Source organism: Semicossyphus pulcher, unplaced genomic scaffold (assembly GCF_022749685.1).
Source record: "Semicossyphus pulcher isolate SPU_LCO1_2020_fin unplaced genomic scaffold, fSemPul1.0.p SCAF_25, whole genome shotgun sequence".
NCBI classification, from domain to species: domain Eukaryota; kingdom Metazoa; phylum Chordata; class Actinopteri; order Labriformes; family Labridae; genus Semicossyphus; species Semicossyphus pulcher.
The window spans coordinates 9,544,463-9,566,137 of record NW_027211699.1 but is presented as its reverse complement, the minus strand read 5'-3'; the positions used below and the strand labels follow the sequence as shown (position 1 = coordinate 9,566,137).

Genomic DNA, 21,675 nt, shown 5'->3' with positions numbered 1-21,675 from the left:
GATGGTGCTCCTCCTGCCGATGCTCCCTCCCAGCCCCAGGCTCCTCATGCTGCCACCGCTGCTGCTGCGAGGGCTGGGGCTGCTGAACGACGCCTCCCCACCGCCGCCACCGCCACCACGCCTGGGAACGCCCGACACATCAGGAGGAAGAGAAAGAGAGGAGGAAGAGGAGGGTCAGAAGGAGGTGCAGGACAGAGGAAGAACAGAGAGCAGCTTGTTGCAAAGCGAGATTGTTTTTTTAAAAAGCCCCTGAAACGCTGCGGCAGGTGTAAACTGGAGGGAAAAGGACAGCGATGAAGAAATGGAAGTTAAAAGGCCGCTGAGGAAGAGGAGAAAACTCCCAGGAGGCTTTGAGGACAGTTTGCAGATCAGTGGTGTCTGAGGAAAGGTGTGAAGCAGGACATGAAAGGAGGAAGAGGGAATTTAAAATCACAAATCATCTGATGCCGTCACACATCACTTTTCTTTATTAGAGCCTGGCATAAGAGAATAAAAACAGAGGAGGAAGATTAGTTGATTGTCCCCTCGTTACCTCAGTTTGCTCCTGAGTGAAGTGACCTCTCTGCTCATGGCGTCGTTGGCCTCGCTCGCCTCGTCCAGCTCCCTCTGCAGTTTCCTGCGAGCGGCCGCCACACGCTGAGCCTCCTCCTCCGCCTCCTCCAGCTGATGCTTCAGCTGCTTCACGCGCACGTTGCCCTTCTCCGCCTGCAGAGATTTTATTAACAGGTATGTGAGTGAAAGCACGTTAAATGCACCTGATGTATTGTTAGCACTGTGATCAGAGTTACCTGGTCTTTGTACTGCTGCGCCTGCTTCCTCTCATCCTCCACCTGGATGCTTAAATCCTTCAGCTTCTTCTCCTTCTGACGCAGGTTCTTTCCGTTCGCCTGGCGCTCTCTACACAACATCAGAACATTTAATCCTTCTGCATCTTCTTCCTGTGTCCGTTAATTTAAGTTTCCCATCATGCACTGTTACCTGCTCTCGATCTCCAGCTGCTCCTCCGCCTCTCTCAGCTTGGCCTCGAGGGAGGCGATGGAGGATTTGAGTTTGGAGCGGCCCTGGGCCTCGATCTCCTGCACTTTGGCCTTCAGCTCTCGGTTCTGCCTGTCCAGCTGCTGCCGGGATCCCTCCTTGCTCTGAGAAGTCGACCTCTCTGCTGTCAGCTCTGCACCCAGCTGCTCCACCTGCAGGACGGGGTGAGAAAACACCAAGAGAAAGAATTACAGCTTGCATTTGAATAACACCGACTGTAGTTGCATTTCAACCCTGGAAGTTTTAGTCCAAGGAACTACATTTCAAGGAAGTACAAGTTTCCTTCAGCCGGATGTTGTCTACGTTTCCACTGCAGTCTAAAGACACATGTACAATAGACAACAACCCATGACTCTTTGCGTGCAATGATCCAACAACCAAGTATCTGCAAAGGTTCCTTGTCGTTGAGAAAGTTCAAGCAGTGAATCATTTTACAGCCATGGCTTGTCTTTCTTTAAACGCTCTCTACACATCTTCACGTCCTCCCTCTGCTCGACCCCGAACCTACCAGCTGCTGGCTCTTCCTCAGCCGGTCATTCAGGCTCTCCACGTTGGCCTGCTCCTCCTCCAGCTCCTCCTCCAGCTGGCTGACCTTAGCGTCCATACGGCGCTTTTCATCTGAAAACATGGATCTGAAGGGAGAGATGACATGAAAGAAGAGAAGGTAAATATGAGGAAAGGGGGAGTAACAGACCAAATTTACACTTACATTTTCACAGTTAAATTAAAGGAAATTTTATCTGCAGAAGCTCGCAGAAAGACAAAACTTCAGACTGAAACGACTTGCCATTTAATAAACTTCAACTCCTTTTGTGGCAGCAGAAAAACAAAATCCCAAACCGACGTATTTATTCTTCTACCAACTGACAAACCTTTCCTTACCTACATTCTAATTTTTCACTCCTGTATTCCTTCTCACCTAAAAATGTTTATCTTAATAACACATGACTCACTTTCCAGAGGAGTTGTTCGCCATTTCTTCAGACAGCTCGTCTCTTTCTGTCTCTGCCTGCTTACGAGCTCTCTCAGCTGCTGCCAACATCTGGAGGGACAGAAGGGAAGATTTAAGCCACCATTAATACACAAAAAAATGCAAATATCTTCATCCTTAAAGGAGAAGTCCTGAGTTGTTCTTTTTTTCTTGGGGTACAAAAAACCCCCAGGTTTTGTGTGTTTTGAAACATTTCTGTCAGTTGGAACCAAAAGCTTTGGAGCTTAGAGCCACAAACAGGAAGTCAGGAGGTGTTGATATAGATAGTTGATATAATAGACTAACGTTGTTGATTTGTTTAATTCTTGTGTGTTTTTATAAGGTCACTTTGCAAACATTTTCACACGATCATTAACAACTGGAGACAACAAGCTTTGACTGTGAAGCCGACGTGTTTCTCACATCGTGCAGCTGGACGATGTCGGCCTCCATGGCTTTGGATCTGCGCTCAGACTCCCTGGCTGAGTTCTGGACCTCCTTCTGGGCTGCACGCGAGTCGTCCAGCTCCCTCTGCAGGTCCTTCACCTGGCCCTGTGAGGAGAGGAGGTCAGATAGGAGCTCAACAGTCCAGCTTTAGTTGCTTTGGAGCTTCTTATCCGTGAATGTCCGTGCTAACCTGGATCTTGCGAAGCTGCTTGATGGCCTCGTCACGCCCCCTGCTGGTGGCCTCCAGCTGGTCCTCCATGTCCTTCAGCTCCCCCTCCAGCTTCTTCTTGCTGCCTGATGCTTGACCTCGCTGCTTCTTCTCCTCCTCCAGCTCCGACTCCAGCTCACGCACCTGATGGAGAGAGAGCAGGGAGGACGAGATGGCAGTTTTTGTTTTCTTTCCCTTTAACTATATTTCAGTTTGGGATTAACTCTTGACTACATCTACTTTTTAAATAGTGGTTATAGTTTTGTTTTTTATTATTCAGATACATGCCATGACTACAACCCTCCTTCCACTTCTTGCACTTAAACTCCACGGTATGGAGATCACCAGAAAGCTTGTACTCCACCTGTTTGAGGAGCTGCTTCCTCTTCTCCTCGCCCAGCTCATCGCGGCCGTGCAGCTCCCTCTCGTGCTGAGCTCTCAGGGCCTGAGTGTTGACCTCCAGACGCAGCTTAGCGTCCTCAGCGACCTGCAGCTCGTCCTCTAGCTCCTCCATCTGCGTTCTCATTTCCTCAACCATGGCCTCCAGGCCTCGCTTGGCCTTCTCCAGGTCGTGGACCTGACGGAGGAAGGACAGAAGATCAGATTGGAATTTATGTGAACCTGAGATAATGCTTTATGTGTTCAGACGTTTCCTCTTACATTCTTTCCCACGTCGTCCTTGGAGCTGATGAGGTCCTCCATCTCAGCTTTGAGGCCCTTCATGGTCTTGTCCGCCTCCTCCAGAGCATCCTGGCTCTCGTCCAGAGCTCTGGCCAGAGCTAACACCCGCGTCTCCTTCTCCCTCACCTCTGCTTCTGCTCGATCACGCTCCTCTGCAACCTTAAGGGACACTGCACGCTCCTCGGCTAACATCTGACCAACACAAGAGATGAAGAGATGAACACAAAGGAACGGAAAATCTGCACATGGAGGAAATGTTCCAAAGTTAATCTGAGGCTTCAGGTAGACAGAACAAAGTGAGTTTCATCCAAACCTGATCAAACTTCTTCTGCTTCTTCTCCAGGTTGGAGACGAGCTGCCGCTGGCTGTCCAGGTCCATGAGGACGTCCTCCAGCTCCTGCTGCATCCGGCTCCGGCTCTTATCCAGCTTGTCGTATGCTGAGGCCTTCTCCTCGTACTCGCTGTTGGCCGCCTCCAAGTCACGCTGCAGACGCTTCTTCCCCTCCTCCAGCATCTCCACCGTCCCCGACATCTCGTCCAGCTTTTTCTTGTAGTCAGACACCTGAGTGGAGATGAAACGGAGAGAGCTTAGAGGACGTGACCTTCTATGACTCTCACAGTTCAGTTTTAATTTCTGTCTAAGGTTACTACCTGCATGTTGAGGCTGGAGACCTGCCTCTCCACCCCGTGTTTGACCTCCGTTTCCTCCTCCAGCTGCTCCATCAGGCTGTTCCTGTCCTCCTCCATCTGACGCAGGCGTCCGGAGAGATTCAGCTTCTGGCGGGTCTCCTCTGACAGCAGCTCCTGGAGGAGAAGGAGCAGAGAATTACGTTGGTTTGACTTTTCTTGTCTTGATGTTCCACTTAAAACAAACGTGAATTGTATCCAAAGTTTCTCGTCTTGGATCAGAGAAATAGTGAAGTTCAGTCTCTGCAAAATGTCTCTAGATGGGAGAGGCGTCCTTACCTGTGCATCCTGGAGCTGGGAGGACAGAGTGGAGACGTCTTTACTCAGCTTGATGTTCTTTCCCTCCGCCTCGTTCAACACACCTGTCATGCTGTCCAGCTCCATCTGACAGAGGCCAAAGAAAAGAAGAACAGGTGCATTTAAGAACCAAACATGTTGTTTGACACTAAATTAGAAATAACTTGACAACATTCGTATTTTCTCGACTCACAGTCATCTTGGAGACTCGCTCCCCGAGCTCGGTCCTCTGCCGCTCGCTCTCGTTGAAGCGTGAGTTCAGGTCGTTCAGCTGACCTTCCACCTTCTTCTTCTTGTGCTCCACGTCCTGTTTGGCGCTGGCGAGGGATCTCAGGTCAGCGCTCAGATCTGCAGACTCTTTCTCCAGAGCCTGCTTGGCTTTCTCCAGACCAGCCCTCACCTGGACAGAAAGACGGGATGAGACGTGAGTGAAAAAGTAAATGTTTTCAAATGTAAGTGTGTGTGTGTGTGTGTGTGTGTGTTTACCCTCTTGGCCTGCTCCAGCTGCTCATTGAGCTCCTCCACAGCCTGGCCGTGTTTCTGTCGCAGGTCCTGGACTTGGGCCTCGTGGCTCCGTCCCTCCTCCTCCATGGCCTTCTTCAGCATGGCCACCTCCTGCTCACGCTTCGCCCTGCCAGTCACATAAACACATGACATCACAACACATCCACCAATAACACAGCCTGGAAGTTCAGATAGCTTGTGACACTTTTGTTTACTATCCAGCACCTCAAGCTGTCAAACTCTCAGGGTGTTTCCTTCCCTTAATGTTGTATAATCACAGTTCAGATGTGGAGGATACATGAGATGGTACAGACCGTAGCTCTTGCTGGGCGGCGGTGGAGTCCAGACTGTCCTCCAGCTCGGTGCGTAGAGCGTTCAGCTCGTCTCCGAGGTCCCGTCGAGCCGCCTCCACCTTCGCCCTGGCTGCCCTCTCTGCCTCCAAGTCCTCCTGCAGCTCAGAGATCACAACCTCCAACTCTCGAACCCGCTTCACCACCGCCCCACGCTGAATGGTCTCCTCTTCCAAGCTGTGGACACAGACACAAGAAAGGTTCTTAAATAGTTTCACTTTTGTGCCATTAGCAGGGGGATCTAAGACACTGACGTGCTCTGTATTTGTATCTGTTGAGGTTTTGCAACCTCTGGGAACTCTTCACCCTTTGTCAAGCAGATTCCAGAACGTTTTCAGTACATTTTCACCAGATTTTTTTCCTGGCAGCGTGGAGAAACTGCTGACGCGGCACCGACCCGTCTGTCAATCTCACAATCCATTTTACCCTCACTGATGAACAACACCCCAAGATACTTGAACTCCTTTGCTTGGTGAAACTGTTTATATTCTGCCACACTTAAAGGCAGATTAACTAGTGCGCACCTTAGACAGTCTTTTCTCGAGAATAAAGAGATAAAAGAGAGCTTAGGTTAGAAGTTAAAAACCTGCACTCCTGGCATTTTCATCCACAATTTTCAGCATGTTGGTCTCAGGAACTTGCAGAAACGATCTGACATAGCTCCCTTGATTCTGTTGTCGGTTAGCTGCTGGGGGACGAAGTTCTTTGTTTTGTTCTTTGTTTGAAGGGTACTTTACTTCTCAAGTTAATTCCCGGCTTTCTACACAAGATTGCATGATTACTTATTACCATTTAGCTTGCTGTAGATAATCAAGGTCCCCTGAGGATTAACGTTACTGTGTTTGTCGATCCTGTAGCCTTTTCAGTGATGTAAAATCACCCCTTAGACATAAGATAATGCACTCTTTAAAAGAGAGATGGAAGCATTGAGATTTACTGAGCATATTAATGTCTCCTCTAGCGCCACCCTCTGGATAAACTTGCTGTTTTAAGCTCCACTGCAGCTAAACGTCACTATAATGTTTTTCGGCCCAACAATATTGTTGCCTTGGGCGTCGGTGGTTAAATCACACGGCCCATGTAAACAGACTCAGTCCCTGATGTGGCGGCAACGGGTTCAACTCCTACCCTCCGCCCCTTGCCAGTGTCATCACCACTCTCTAACCCCCTGTTTCTGAGACTATCCACTGTCCTCTCTCTAAAATAAGGCATAAAAGGCCCAAATAAATAATCTTCAAAAATATATATTTTTGCCTTTTATGGTTGACCATATTCTTTTGATTAAATGAAATCTCTTTTACCGGCCCTGTGTGGCCTGGAGCTCCTCTTCCTTGGCAGCCAGCTTGGCTTGGAGCTCGGCTAGTTGGCCCTGCAGGTCGGCGTGCTGCTCCTGGAGGTCGGCCAGCTCCGCCTCCACCTTCCTCTTGGCTTTCTCCATGTCCAGACGACCCTTCTCCTCCTTCTTCATACGCACTGCAAACACACGGGATGAAGACGGCGATTTGTTATGAAAAGCTCTCGGATAAAAGAAATGAAAAGTGGAGAACTTCAGAAGAACGTGTGTCGTTAGCTTCCAAGAAGATAAATTAAATCATTTAATTTTATTGGCAAAAGTTTTATATTGAAAAATCCTAATTAAGGATTTAATATAAGGAATTAACATTAATTATTTTCCAGCTAAAACCTTTAATGTCTCGTCTAAGCAACTTACGATATGTATAGTTTTATCTTATTTCTTGTTTTGAAGGATTGGCACAAAAACAGAATGATTGACGGTTTATGAGTTACAAAAACAAGCTCAGTAAGTCTAAACAGAAGTGAGTAAACCTGACTGGAGGCCGGTAAAGATAGAAGTGTGATGTTTTGTGACTGACCCTCGAGGTCAGAGATCATGCTCTCGTGTTTTGCTTTGAGTTTGGTCAGGTTCTTGGACTTCTCCTCCTCCTCGGCCAGGTTAGAGTTCATATCAGCCATCCTCTCCTCCAGCAGCTGCCTCTCCTGCAAACACAGACACAAGAGCTCAGCATGTGTTGTGTGTTCAACACCGACCACACCTCCACTTAACACCGCCGCTTCTTACCTTCTGCAGTTTGTTGTTCTGGTCCTCCATCATCAGAACGTCCTCCTCCAGTTTCTTGACTTTTCCCTCCACGGCCACTTTCTCCAGCTGCAGCTTCTGCTTAGCGTCCTCCTCCTCCGCTATGTGATTCTCCATGAGCTGCAGAAAAACATGTGTGAGGAAGTTAAAGTCAAAAATTAAGGAAACTGCAAAAATAAAGTTTTTAAAGTCAGAAAACATCAACAAAAACTTACTTCTAACAATAAATTATGATAAAGTATTAAGTGTCCACCTGCAGCTGCTGCTCCATGTCCTTCCTCTCCTGCTGCAGCACGTTGCTGCGGTCCTCCTCCTCCTCCAGCCGGGTCTCCATCTCATGCAGCACCTCCTCCAGCTCCTGCTTCTTGGCCTCCAGTCGCACCCTCATCTCCTCGGCCTCCGCGTACAGCTCCGTCTCCGCCTGAAGCTTCGTCTCCAGCTGGGCTCGCTCCTCGACCAGCTAAAGACAGAGACGTCAGTCTTTACTGGAAATGTACTTTAAGATGTAAAAAAAAAAAGTGATAAAATAAGAGCATTTATTTCACCTGCGTGTGTTTCTGAGAGATGTCCTTCAGCTCGGCCTCCGTCTTTGCTGCCACCTCCTTCGCTGCCTTCAGCTCCTCATCTTTCTGACCCATCTCTTCTTCTTGTCTGGTGACCTGCAGCAGGGGCTTCACCTGGACCACACACACACATTCAACACTCAGTTTCTTTGGAATACATAGTACTTGGTTTCATGCCATTTACCAGGTATGTACATTTATAATCATACCAGCTAGAAGGGGTAAGAAAAAGGCTGTGTTATTACCTACATAAAAAGTGTTTATTTCTGTACGGTGGCCATTGCGGGACATTCAGCATCAGTTCATCAGGCTCAGATCTACACACTGAGATTTGGCACTTTAATTTGTCTTAAAGGAAAGCTGGAGCCTGTCCCATCTGTCACTGGGCGAAAGGCGGGGTTACACCTAGACAGGTCGCCGGTCAATCATAGAGACAGACAACCTTTCACGCTCACATTCACACCTATGGGGAATCAAGAGTCACTAATGAACCTAACGAGCATGTCTTTGGACTGTGGGAGGAAGCCGGAAGAAACCCACACATGCACGGGGAGAACAAATAAAAGAAAATAGAAAAATGTTGATGCAGCTGCACCAGTTGTGCAACCAGCATTAAAAAGCGTTGGCTTTGTAAGTCTCTATTTGAGTTTCAAGTCCTTCTGCAACAAACCTCCGTGCAAAGGGTGCAGAATTCTAAATATTGTAATGTACAAATTTGTACAATGCACGATCAAAACATAACAAAGTGTGTGTGTGTGTGTGTGTGTGTGGTAACCTTGGTGAAGAGCCTCCACCACTGCCAGTTCTTGAGTTTGAGGTAACAGGCGCAGTTCCTCTGGATGACCTTCATGGCGGTCAGCTGCTGCTGACGTTTACTGAAAGCCCTGAAAACACACACACACACACAAAAAAAGCAGACGTAAACATGTGTGTCATCAACATTAACATGGATACTTTGTTCAGACATCTAACGCTCTGTCGTACTTTCGCGCCAGGAATCCTCGTGCTTGAGCCTGGAAGGCGATGATGATGACGGTCAGTTTGAGGTCTCTCTCCTCCTCCAGCTGAGCCAAAACCCCCGTCCTGAAGAACATCTTACTCTGACCGATACGATACAGGTTAGTATCCAGATCCAGGTGCTTCACCTGGAGGAGAGGAGACGAGGAGAGGAGACGGGAAGGGGAAGGAGAGAAGACAGTGTGCTTTAAGGAGGAACATTACATGAATGAATGCAGGTGTGTAACAGTGAAACAGAATCCCTAATCCAGAATACAAACACTTCTCACCATCAGAGAGCACGCCTGCTTCCCATCCATGAAGCCCTTCGGGATGGCGTTAGCAGCCAGAATCTCATATCTACAACAGACAACAAAAACAGCAGATCAAGACCGAATGTTCAGACACACAAAGACACACTTTACTCTACACATATAAGTGTTGCTGTGAATACAAGCTGCAAGAATGCAATACATTTAAAGTGAATAAAAAATAATCGATCTTATTCTTTTATTTCAAATTAAACTTTAAATTAACTTTGTCCTCATTTGGTTAAATCTCTTGAAATAGTTGAAGATGTTTTGTTGGAGATACTTTGAAGTTGGAATGGTGTTTGTGCTGTCCTCTAGTGGTCACAGTGAAGAGCTGCAGCACTACATTTACTAAATTGCTGCTTAAATTCAATTGTTATGTGTAATGATACATAGTATATGTCCTCTGCAGCTCCCTCACCTCTGCCTGAACTCCTGGAACACGATGCGGTTGGGGAACCCCTGTCTGCAGATCCTGATTCCCTCCAGCACGCCGTTACACCTGAGCTGCTCCAGAACCAGGTTAGCGTCCATCTTCCCCGACTGCAGCACAGCAGCAGACCAACAAACACTGAATGCATGCACATGCTCTTCTCTATAAGCTCAAATAAAACCACGTATCCTGGGAACATTTAAGGAAGACATCCACATTAAATGTAGTATTACTGTAATAGAACAAGGCTGTGCAGATGACCTACCCTCTTCTCGTGGTTGGGGATGATGCAGCGGACAAAGTTGGGCTGGGTGTTGTGCAGCGTGGTCATCAGTTTGCCCAGAGACTCTTTGTACAGCTGGCCCACTGTGCGGAACATGCCCTTCTTGGATTTGGTGGAAGTTGGCTCCGACATCTTGGTAATGGTCTCCAGACCCACCACTCGGTCCACTGACACGGAGGAAAACAGATTTATTACACATTTAATTACCACGACTAAAGATTTACGGTGGTACTTCTGGTCGAATAGGGTAAATTAGGACACGTTGCCCCGTCATGGAGGACTGACGTTCTTTCCACAGGTCCTGGATGAAGTTGCTGGAGGAGTTGTTGAGCAGAGCGGTCACGTTGTCATTCAGAGGGTCCATGTTCTTTGTCAGCCAGTTAGCTGCATTATAGTCCACCTGCAAATAGATAGAAGTTGTGTTTGTATTACATTTTAATCTTTTTTTAAATTAAAACATGGATTTCTGGGAAGGCAAGTGTTCTGGTTTCCATTTGAACTACACTTGTAGTCCGAGTAATATTGTCCAATCACGTATCAGCAGGCTGCAGTCTATAGGTAACCATAGTTGCAGTCCATATAAATGTTTGAAAACACAAGAAAACAGTGCTTTTGTTGTTCTTTGGTCTTCTTATGGGATTTGTTGTCAAAGAGAAAAAAAAACGGCCCTATCGTTTAACTAAACAATAAATGTTATTCATGTTACTGTTTCGATCCTCACCTTCCCGGCGTAGTGCAGAACGCTGAACATCAGTTTGTCTTTGTGTTGTTTGGGTTTGCTGAATTTGACGTGACCCGTGTGGGTGTTCAGCAGCTTGTCCACGAAGGACATGTCGGTGGCTTTGGGGAACCAGCACTCCTCGTCCAGCAGGGCCAGGATGCCTGGAGGGTTGTTCTGCAGGACAGTGAGGGACACAGAGGCTCAGTTTAAGAGTATTTAAAAAAGATTATATAAAATATTCTTAAACTTCTAACTTGGTTTTATGGTCATGATGAACTCTGTGTTAAACAATCAAATCTATTGATTCATTAGAGGTAATTGTGTTTGTCTGTGTGGCTGCAGCTGGTCTGACCGGCCTCTCGATGAGCTCGATGCAGGGCTGCAGGTCAAGGCCGAAGTCGATGAAGCTCCACTGGATGCCCTCCCTCTTGTACTCCTCCTGCTCCAGGATGAACATGGTATGGTTGAAGAGCTGCTGCAGACGCTCGTTGGTGTAGTTGATGCAGAGCTGCTCAAAGGAGTTGTCCTGAGGCAGAGAAGCGTTACAGCGATTATTAAATATCATCAATACAAAAAAAAGGAAAAGAAAATTCAGTCTTCTGTAAGAAATCACCTCGAAAATCTCAAAGCCGGCGATGTCCAGGATGCCGAGGAAGGAGGACGACTGTCTCTTACTCTTGTCCAGCGTCTTGTTCACTCGGGCCAGGATCCAACGAAACAGGCGCTCGTACATGGCTTTAGCCAGAGCCTCGATCGCAAAGTCAGCCTGCAGGAGGAGGAGGATGGATAGACGGAGAGAAACAGGAGTTTGTTTTTTTCATATATTTATGTTAGGATGATTTTGTAGTGTTTGGTTGCTGGAAAGTGATGCAACTGAGTGTTTAAGGGAGCAACTCGCCCCTGGAAAAAGCCACTGTCAGTCAAAGCTGGTGTTCTCTGTAATCAATAGAAGCAGTAATATTTGAAATTGGCGCCATAGCTGTGGAGAAAGTTGTACAAACAGCTTGTGGTTTCGCCCATTCTACATTCCTACAACACCCAGCATGCATTGCGGCCCTCCCTCTGAAAGGAACGGCTATTATGTCGTTTTCTTCAAAGCTACCAGATTCCATTTACAAAAATGGTCATTTAGCTTGCTTAACATGCTTGTCTACCGCTGCCTTGAAAGGTGAGTTTGTTTGCATTATTTTGTGACTTTGGTGTCTAAAATAGTAATTTGGAATCCAGCAGAATATTTCTGTAACATACAACGATAGCAACAAACTAACCGATTGGTTTGCTGTAGACCAGAAATTCTGCAAGGTAAAATGATCTATTTTGTCAATGGATTCTGGTGCTTTAGCAGAGAGAAATGTAATTGCTTTTCTGGTTTAAAAAGGGATCTTACATGAACTCTAATTTCTGTAATGTTGTCAGACGCAATGAATAACAATCTGAGTTTCTTAGCTGCCACTTATTAATCGTTTCGACCCCAAAATATGTATAAATAGGTCCAGTGTTCAAAGACAACTGAATTCCTATTTAGCTCGTAGGCTCAGGTACTTTACTTTAGACTTTGTACTTTTATTTTCTGTGTTATTGATGTTACCTGCTGCTTGGTCTGCGCCTTCTGCACCACCTCCCTGCCCACTTTGATCCTTGGGGTCAGGATGGCGCGTGTGAAGTCGGTTACATTGATACCCTGCAGGTGACACACCTTCTGGGCAGCTGGGGTTGAAGGGTCACAGTAGACAGGAGAAAGAAGGGGTCAGAGAGGTTCACAGGAGGTTATAATGCTGGTGTTGGATGTATTCTGAAATGGTTACCGGTGTTGTCAGGCATGGTTGCCTGCTCGCTGTTCCTCTCCTTCTCGAACTTGACGTTGCCCAGCTGGAGCACCGTGGACACCACCTTCAACATCCCTGCAGCGAATCAGAAACCAGTTTATTGCCAAGAAGCTTTACGCATTCAAGGCATTTATGTTGGTGTTTTGGTGCAAACATTAAACAAAGAAATTGAATACAAATTAGAAAGCAAGAACAAAGCGTGTATGGTAACAACTGAGCAGTTGGTACCTAATCTCTCCTCCTCAGTGAAGCCCATGATCTCCATGGCCTCCAGAGTCTCAATAAACAACTCGTCATCCTCCTGACCGGGGATCTCCACGTGACCGGCCACCAGGAAACGATAGCAGCTGAAGTCCTCCAGCAGAAGCTCCTCTAAACACAAACAGAGCAAAAGTTTTAATCATTTGTTGTTAAACGTCTAACTTCTAATGTCAGCTGAGCAGTTATTGAGGATTTGTATCTTTATCTTTTCCCCCCCGATAGGTTTGGTAGAGTTGTGTGTCGTCTGCGTATGGATGTAACCCAAAGTTAAAGTTTTCAAAAGATGTCAGCCAGATTTTCACCGTCTTTGTTGGTTAATTTTTCACTGGGTTAGTTGTTCCCCTCTTCCTTTATTCTTGATGCCGAGTTAGGCTAACCAAATTTAAAACTAGAGCTGCACAATTAAGCAAATATTAACCCTGATCCTGATTTTGTCTTCCCACGATTAAATAAACATGATTGACGGTGATATCGACGTTTAAAATGCTCCGCCTGTAGAAAATTCTGCTGCATATCAAATCAAGCGCTCCCTAAACTAACAGCCCCTCCCCCAGGGGGCGATGCAGAGCTTTGGGCTTCACTTCTGGGGGAGCTGGCATGTCATGTGATGAGCGCCTACCTTGCAGCGGTAGTTTAGAGTGGAAGAGTAAACAACAGAAACCGATGTTTCGGTTCAACAAGTAACCATGTTAACTGAAGACTTTCAACTGAATGTGTCTGTGGTTGTCGTGGTTACAGCAGCTGTTAAAAGGGAAGAGAATATGTAGCCCTCCTCGTGAATGCCTCTTTGTTGTTTTTCATCGCGATCTCAAAATAAACTTTGAAGACTTGTTTGTGTGAGCGTGTCATGTAGGCATTAAGTCAGCTCAGTCACGTTTTGAACGCTGCTTGTTGTTACACTAAAACAGGAAGAGAACGAGTCCCACGTTAAACCGAAACACCGCTCCCCTGAAACGCCTCATCGCTTGTTTGGAGGTATTTCAGGTTTAGGGCGAGTGATGTTAAGAAGCCCCGCAAAGCAACACGACTAACTTGTTCAAGCTGGAAAAACAGCACAAAGTGCAGCATGATGAGTGCATGAAAGCAGGAGGAAGAGCGAGCTACTCCCCGTCCTCCAGCGTCAGGTCAGACATCCGTAATAGCGATGCTAACGCTCAGACAATTTCCTAGATATGTCATACTAGCTCCAATATATCTTAAGAGGAGCGTTCATGTTTTAGTCATGTCTCGTTTCTCACCCCTCATCTTCTCTTTGGCTCCGGCCACCATGTAATAGAAGATGTGAAAGGCTCTCTCAGTGTTGGCCTGACGAATACAGCGAGACTTCTCCAGCAGGTCTGAGAGGGTCAGGAGAGGGTTAAGTAGATAACCAGTCTGTTTTTAGTTAGTGTTGGGAGCAGAATGGCACGTGACAGATTTAAAACAAACAACTTTAATCTAGGATACAGGTGTCAATATTCGCCCCAACGATAAAGCCGGTCACATCAAAGTTGAGCTTGATGAACTTCCCCTGTGGAGACAAAAACTTCATTAATGACTGAAATAACTAAAAGCCAAACGGGTTTTAGGTGTGGACTACAAACTTACAAATCTGGAGGAGTTGTCGTTCTTGATGGTTTTGGCGTTTCCAAATGCCTCCAGGATGGGATTAGCCTGCAGCAGCTGCTTCTCTAGCTCCCCCTGCAGCCCGTAACAAGGTTACACATTGATCCAGTATGTCTGTGTATCTAAGTAAAAAACTCAAAGAAGAGGCTGCACTTCTTTGGATTGTCTGTCCAATGTTCTGTCAAATATGGCAAAACTTATTTTGGCCAATTGCAGATGCTTGTGTTTAAGTGTCCATATGAAACTTTATACTCACGAAGGCCAGAGATCCTTGCTGCGGCTGTTGAGGCGGCTGCAGACAGAAACAAGAACACAAGCAGGTTAAATGAATGAAAATTGGCTTCTTGCGTGACAGCTTGAAATGCAGCAGAGCGGCATCAATAAACCTCAGCTAAACAAACCAGCGATGGTTCTCTGGATTATACGCAGCTGAGCGGACAGCAGCTGCAGCGTTAAATCAGCGTTATGAAGCTTTGGAACTCACAGGATTTGCTTCCTTCTTGCCCTTGTGTGAGGAGGCGATGACAGCCAGGTACTGAATGACCTTCTTAGTGTTTTCTGTCTTCCCTGCTCCGGACTCACCTCTAGGTTGCAGAGCAAAGGTGAGGAGACAGGTGTGAGACATGAGACAAGGACAAAGTCACTCATAGACAGGGGTTATAAGAGAGAAGGAGACCGGCCCTTCCTTTTGGGTACCAGTCCCCACAATGTACACTACTCAGGTTTAGGGTTAACACTTAATTCAGGGTTAAGGTTAATGTTAATATAGAGGAAATTGATACAAGCCAATGCACTGTCCCTTTAAGTGGTGGAAACAGATGTGTGTGTGTCTGTGCGTGTGTGTGGAAAATGGTGAAGTATTGTGTGATTTGACTCACGTGCAGAGGATAGACTGATCCTCACGGTCTGGAGAGAGAGAGAGAGGGAGAGAGAGAGGGGCGTTTGAAGGGATGTGAAATCTTAACTGAGCTGAACTCGTTAGTTGAAGTCAAGCCGAACAGACCAAACATGAACTCCGAGGCGATGCCGCTTCGCTCGGACACGGGAGCAAACAGCGGCTCTGAGATCTCGTTCAGAGGGAGATTAGCCTCCATCACTCATATCATCTAAAAATAGCAGGTGGATGCGGGGCTCCATCGCTGTAATCTTGTCTCCCTGCTCCATGTATGGCCATTCTGGGGCTGAATGGAAAGTATGGAGTTGGCCTGAGGTCACTGGTGGACCATCCGGAGAGCAGACGGCACGCTCTGAGGCTTCAATCAGGGCTGCTCCCTGCTACCATTGAACTTTGATTTAATAACTAAGCAAGTGGGTGTGTATTTGCTGTTTCATAGAGTATTAAACATGAAACACACTGGGCTATAGAACACTTTGTTGTAGAGGAGGATTGTGCCACAAATCAGCATCTATAAATACGACTTTTTCCCCCCAGACTTGTATAGTAGCAACAGCAGGTTTGCAGTAACAGTAAACTCACATGAACACACTAAGAACATGATGCATAAAGATTTCACAACAGAAAGTAAACAGTAAAGACAATATAACAAATGATCATAAAAAGGCAATCCTAATTTAAAGTAAAAGCCAAGTAAAGGAGGAATGCTGTACTTGTAAAACTTTAAAGTTCACTGTTAAAGTTGCTTTGAAGAAAAAGTGCCATAAATCAATCAGGTACAACTTCTCAAATTAAATCATCTTATTATTTTCTTTGTCCTTTCATGATTTTAAACAAAGTTTCAGATTTTTGGAAGCTTTTCGGCTGTTTTGAAAGTATTTTTGAAATCTAGTGGCGGCTTGTTAACCCTGTCTCTCCTGTGTCCCTCCAGCACCCAGCTCCAGGACCTCAACCTCCGCAACCCAGCCAGCTTCTGACTCTGGAAAATCTGTAAACTCTGACTCCACAAAACCCGCCCTCGCAACCCAGGACCTTCTTGCTTCGGACAAGCCAAAATCACCTTTCAAGGTAAGACTTTAACAATAAACTCTATTTCAACCTTTACTCTGAGGCTCTGCTTGTGTCTCTACCGGGGGTCCCAATCTGCATTCCTTATAACATACAAAATAATGCTATTAGATTAATAATTATGATCATAACTGGTAGTTCCAACCTCACATAAATTTGACTCAGGTATACTTGTTAACACACATTGTGAGGACTCCTACATAATTCATTTTTAGGAGGTAACACTTGCTTTAAGATTAGAGGTTAGATTACATGTTAAACGGCTACTCTCAAATAGGTGCTTTAGCAAATAAGATTTAGTCTCCTATAAAGTCAATTAAATCAATATTTTTTAATTATAAAGCACCAAATCATAACAAAAGTTATCTCACAAAACTTTACACATAAAGCAGGTCTACACTCGTCCTTGTAATATTACTTACAAGGACCCAACTGAATGCACCATCAGCAAGAGAGAATATGTAAGTTAGCTGAACTGACCCTTAAAGTAAGGGTTAGTTGCATTAAATACTAAAGCTATAGATATGTTAGCTGTGTCTTATTAAGGGGCTGCATCCTTTGAAGGACGCAGTCTACAGAGGATGAGTCGTTCGTAGCCTGTGTGGAAGCTAAAGCCGAACTGAAAAAAGACGGTCTGGTGTACGAAGGATTTCCTGTTTGCGTCACCAGCTGCTCCCGCCCTTACCCTTGCGTAACAAAACATGGCTCCTGTTGCCCAGCAACAGGTAGCTAGCAGGCTAACTAGCTATCATAACTAACGTCACTTAACTTAACCTGTTATTGTAAAGATAATTTGTTTCAAGGCCCCTTTCGTTATCTTTGACATTTGTATCTTGAACTATTCGATTGAGTTGAAACCAAAAACGTTTACATTTAAAGAGTATTCCTCGGCGGCTTGAGAGTCCACCATGTTATTTGAATTGGTGCGAAGTGAATCTCGGGATACATTGGGCCACAAAGAATGCACCTGATGGATCCTTCATGGCCCGGGAAAAGGAGGACACATCTGAAGGAGCCTTCAAAATGTGACAGCCTTCGACTCAGTGTGTCAGCGCGTGACGCAATACCTCCTTCGAAACATGCAGCCCCTGAATTAGGGCACAGCTGGTGACTTCCATTCTTATATTTTGGTAAACAAACCCTGAAATCCATCGAAAAACCAGTCAGTATGAATTCATTCTGCAGGTGGTTCACTTGAGTAAAAGTAGAGTGCTCAAAATCCTACTGAAGTATGAAAGTATCAGCATTAAATACATAATGAAAGCACCAAAGTAAGAGTACTCATTATGCACAATTAACATTATATATAATATATATAACATTGATTATTATCTAAATCCAATATTATAACATATATTATATAAAACCTCAAATACACTTTTATAATAACACTATAATACTTCAGAAACTAGCCTGATATTTAAGCAACAGCAGGCTGTCACAGAGTCAGGGTAAGGCTCATGAAGTTACCTTGCATCATGTTCCTGTAGGCGTTGTCTGTGATGGAGTAGATGTGCGGCGGCACCTCGTGACGTTTCTTTCCCTTGTACATCTCGATGATCTTTTCCGAGTAGATGGGCAGCATCTTATAGGGGTTCACCACGACGCAGAACAGACCCGAGTACGTCTGGAAAAACACGTCATTTCACATCGCAACGTCAAAAATTCACTGTGGAATGAGTTTTTACAATTTTAAGTACCGTACAATTTTAGGTACGTATGTTTTAATTGACTATTTCCATCCTTTGTTACTTTAAACTTCTACTTTGTTACATTGTGGAGATTTTTTCCATAGTTTGAAGCGTATTTTTAATCTGGATAAAATAGAGCAAAGTGCACTTATTTCGACCCTTTTGATGTCCGTCTCTCTGCTCTGCTATCGTAACGTTTGCATCTTTATGTGACGTGAAAGAGACTTCACAAAACGTCTTCATGTGTCGTTCTGTGAATGAGAACAGTCCGCTGCGTCGCTGCTATATCAGAGCTCCAGGTGTGACGGAGGGCGGAGCAGACAGACACACACAGTCGACTTCGGCCTATAAAAACTAAACCCTGCACCTTCCCGCGGGGTCGTACGGAGGTGTAGGCGTGTCAGTTTGTTGTTTAGAGCGTGACCACTGCTTTATTTACATACATATTTACATTCACTTCCTGTCTGTCGCTCGACCACAGCTGCTGTATTTTGACCAGAATTTAATATCGTTCCATGTTTACAACCAATCAAGAAATTCTTCAGCAGATAAACTAGTAATTAAAGTAATTGTAAGAGGCAACCCTACAGCACATTTCTGCTACATGTTGTCACCTAATCAACTTGTCATTTTGCTCCTCTTCACTACCTCATCATAGCTAAAAATAACCAGTTTTCACACTGACATACTGCACAAAGTTTGCTGTACAACATTTCATATTTTTATTTTATTCATTTTATTCATTGTGGGACTCTGTGTCATCCTCCGAAGGGTCACAGCGATTCAGCATTAGTGATGTTTTTAGGGCCGCTCAGATGGTGTCTGCTCATATATGGACTGGAGGGACTGAAGGTCTTAACCTGCAGTGATCCTCACGGCAGTCTGTATTAGATGCACCAGGTCAGGTTTTAATTTTACATCCCGTACCTTATTAGACTTTGTGAGACCGACTGAAAAAATAAAAACATAAGCTGTTGATCCTTTCATCTCACCCTGAGTCTACGTGGAGTGTCTGCACACAGTCCTTAAACGAGGACTTTTCCACCTGAACTTCATAAGGAGATCTAAGAGCAGCGTCTTACCCGCTGACCTTTATAGGACATGCAGTATAAAATACAGAGCCTTTGATATGAAGACATAAAATATAAAGAGGTCCCTTTTCAAAACAAAATGGTATGTTTTATAACCAAGAAATATCCGCTTTATATTTGAAGGTCATGTTTAACTGAAGGTACCTTTATTAGGACTGTAATGTAAGCACGACCTTGTTCTGACTCGAAGGTCCTGTTTTGTGCTCAGACGATGAAGACATTTCTTTAACAAGATCAAATCGTTTAACCTTGTCATTATGATCGGTGTACTTAACTCTTTTACTAAACTGTTTTTCTTTTTTTTCATTCATGTTACTTTTGTTTCCTCTTTACTTGCAAACTTCAGCTAAAATGTTTCACTTTAACATTAATCCACTGCATTTCCCATAAACTCCAGAGGTCTACTGTTTGTCACATCTGACAGGTGAATTGTTCTATTATTCTAATGTTAAATTACTTTTAAGGATTTCACTGTCACGTTTGTGATGGTTTGAAATGTTTGTTGCAGCAGCAGAACACAGCCTGTGTTTGGCATCGAGGCTCCGACCTCGTCACTCCTCGCAGATTTATTTTTAAATTTGAGGAGCGATGAGATAATATCTTAAACCCCCCTCGCCGGAGCCTGCAGGTGGATGCTGGGGTGGTGGTGGGGCTGACAGTAGGGGCGCAGTACTGGTGCAGGGCAGCGGTGGCAACGACAGAGCAGAGGAAGAGAGCGGAGATCTCGCAGCTTTAAAAGACTTCACATTTGGAGGACGTGTCAGGTGTCAGGTGATTGTGGAGAATGATGCATGTCAAGTGTGAAATCGGTGCAGCTCGAGTCGCCTGCCTGAAGTAGCTTGCAGGCGTCGCTCCATTTGTGGCAGCTTATTAAAAGTATCAGAAGCTATCGGTGGTAGAGTCAGGGCCCGATCAGACAGAGCGTGTTTTGGAGGCCGTAAAATGCGAGCCACGAGCCTTTGTTGAAGCCTACGATTAAAAAACACAGCAGCTCCCTGCGCCTTTTTTTCTACTGTTGTTAAGGCAACCAATGAATCATTAGCTGTCAGTCAGCTGTTAGTGCCAAACCATTATATTGTTAACTGACAGAAGGCCCGCTGTGTATCGTGAAAATGACACTAACGATGTGTTTAAAAAGAAACTTCAAGTTAGGGACTACATTATGGGAGGGTCCTCTCTAATACAGCAATATAAACTGTGTGTGTGTGTGTGTGTGTGTGTGTTGCTCACATATATCAGGCTGGAGAAGTATCTCTCTTTCAGGTTCTGCAGGACGGAGGCCTCATTGAGGAAGGTGAGGGCAGCCATGTCCTCCACCTTGCTGAACTTGGGCGGGTTCATCTTCTGGATGTCATCTTTGTTCACAGTCTTCTTCTGACCGTTGGAGAGCTCCACCAGCACCTGAGCCCAAAAACACACTCCAAGGTCAATCTTTGTGTCTCTGTCTTTTCTTTTAACAGACTCAATTCTCCATATATTCAAGTTTAAACTTAACAAATACTCTGTGGTGACATCAGTCAGCTCTGTGCAGTTTGAAAAGGGCTGTAATGGCGGCAATGTAATCCTTTAAGGCAACTGGGCCGGCTGAGAGGCTCGTTATTTTCAGAGTTTGACAACATTACAGAAAAAATCCCCACAGAGACCTTTTCGTTAAAGAGTAAGATGCTTTTTTTTAACGAGAAACAGCCACTGCATCGGCCTCTTCAATGTCACCAGACTCAACATTTAACCTTGCAGGACACTGGAGTTACTTGTCTGCCGCTGCGTCAATTGCCTAGTCTTTAAGATGATATTGTGTTATTTAAATAATGTGTTTAAGTTCACCACTGAAAACACCAGAAGAACACAACTACACAAACAAGCTAACCAATTCAGCAGTGGCGTACACATGCAGTTTGAGGGGCAGGGGTTAAAAAGTGCGCAGAAAGTTGTAATGTGAAACAGGGCATGGTGAAACCAAACCCTGGTTAAGATTAAAATGTTATAATATGTGAGTGCAACTAAGTTTTATAACAATAATAATAATAATAATAATAATACATTAAAATCATTTCAAAAATAATAAAAAAAACTGTATGATCAGTTAAATCTTTCAAATATGAAAAGACAGAGAGTTAAAGTAAAAAGTCATGTGAGAACAGCAACATGCACAGAAGCAAAGAAACTGCAGCCTCATCTAATAACAATGACATCATCAGGAAGTGCATTACCTCATCACCCTTCTCCTCCTTCAGGCTGGCCGCCTCGAAGCCCTCCCTCTCTGAAGGAATCCACACCATCTTCTTGGCCGCCCAATCTGCCTGCGCCACCCCGCTGTTGCGGAAGTCATTTTCCAGGAAGAGGTACTTGTTGTCGTCGGGGGCTGGGTCAGCCATGTTTGAAATCTCACCGTTAGAGGCTGAATCGATCTGAGGGTCACCGGCTTCGTCTGGGCCACAGTCGGTCTCTGGTAGCTCAGAGGTGGTCGAGCTGTTGTCAAGATCGTCAGTGGCGACTGGGTCAGCCTCTGCGGGGTTGATGGGAGTTGGGTTGACCTCTGACCTCGGTTTGACCTCTGGCTTACTGGCAAAACAAACAGCAGAAATTAAACTCTGAAATGAACTAAAACACATGCGTTCTTTGACACCCAACAGTGAGTCCTCTATCAATCAGGC

The 21,675-nt window shown here is 45.2% G+C and overlaps 1 protein-coding gene across 5 annotated transcripts; it reads right to left on the bottom strand.

The window, feature by feature from the left end:
• Nucleotides 1-528: 528 nt before the first annotated feature.
• Nucleotides 529-21,396, bottom strand: LOC138604284 (myosin-11-like). 5 transcript variants are annotated; one of them, XM_069676175.1, is made up of 41 exons: nucleotides 21,232-21,396; nucleotides 20,252-20,422; nucleotides 17,710-17,866; nucleotides 15,155-15,182; nucleotides 14,761-14,860; nucleotides 14,533-14,556; nucleotides 14,259-14,351; nucleotides 14,118-14,181; nucleotides 13,910-14,008; nucleotides 12,639-12,782; nucleotides 12,390-12,485; nucleotides 12,173-12,291; nucleotides 11,198-11,350; nucleotides 10,937-11,110; nucleotides 10,585-10,758; nucleotides 10,149-10,263; nucleotides 9,846-10,030; nucleotides 9,569-9,690; nucleotides 9,127-9,196; nucleotides 8,825-8,985; nucleotides 8,616-8,724; nucleotides 7,823-7,954; nucleotides 7,531-7,737; nucleotides 7,260-7,397; nucleotides 7,054-7,177; nucleotides 6,481-6,652; nucleotides 5,144-5,356; nucleotides 4,812-4,956; nucleotides 4,519-4,725; nucleotides 4,308-4,412; nucleotides 3,993-4,145; nucleotides 3,655-3,903; nucleotides 3,321-3,533; nucleotides 3,025-3,237; nucleotides 2,643-2,804; nucleotides 2,429-2,557; nucleotides 1,989-2,077; nucleotides 1,544-1,667; nucleotides 979-1,187; nucleotides 789-897; nucleotides 529-705 (listed from the first exon to the last, which is right to left on the bottom strand). In XM_069676175.1, the coding sequence occupies exons 1-41, from the start codon at nucleotides 21,394-21,396 to the stop codon at nucleotides 529-531; spliced, it is 5,793 nt and encodes a 1,930-aa protein (XP_069532276.1). The 5 variants fall into 5 exon arrangements, with proteins under 5 accessions (XP_069532276.1, XP_069532281.1, XP_069532277.1 ...); XM_069676180.1 differs by lacking the exon at nucleotides 14,533-14,556 and having other exon boundaries at nucleotides 14,749-14,860; nucleotides 21,232-21,315; XM_069676176.1 differs by lacking the exon at nucleotides 14,533-14,556 and having other exon boundaries at nucleotides 21,232-21,300.
• Nucleotides 21,397-21,675: the final 279 nt, after the last annotated feature.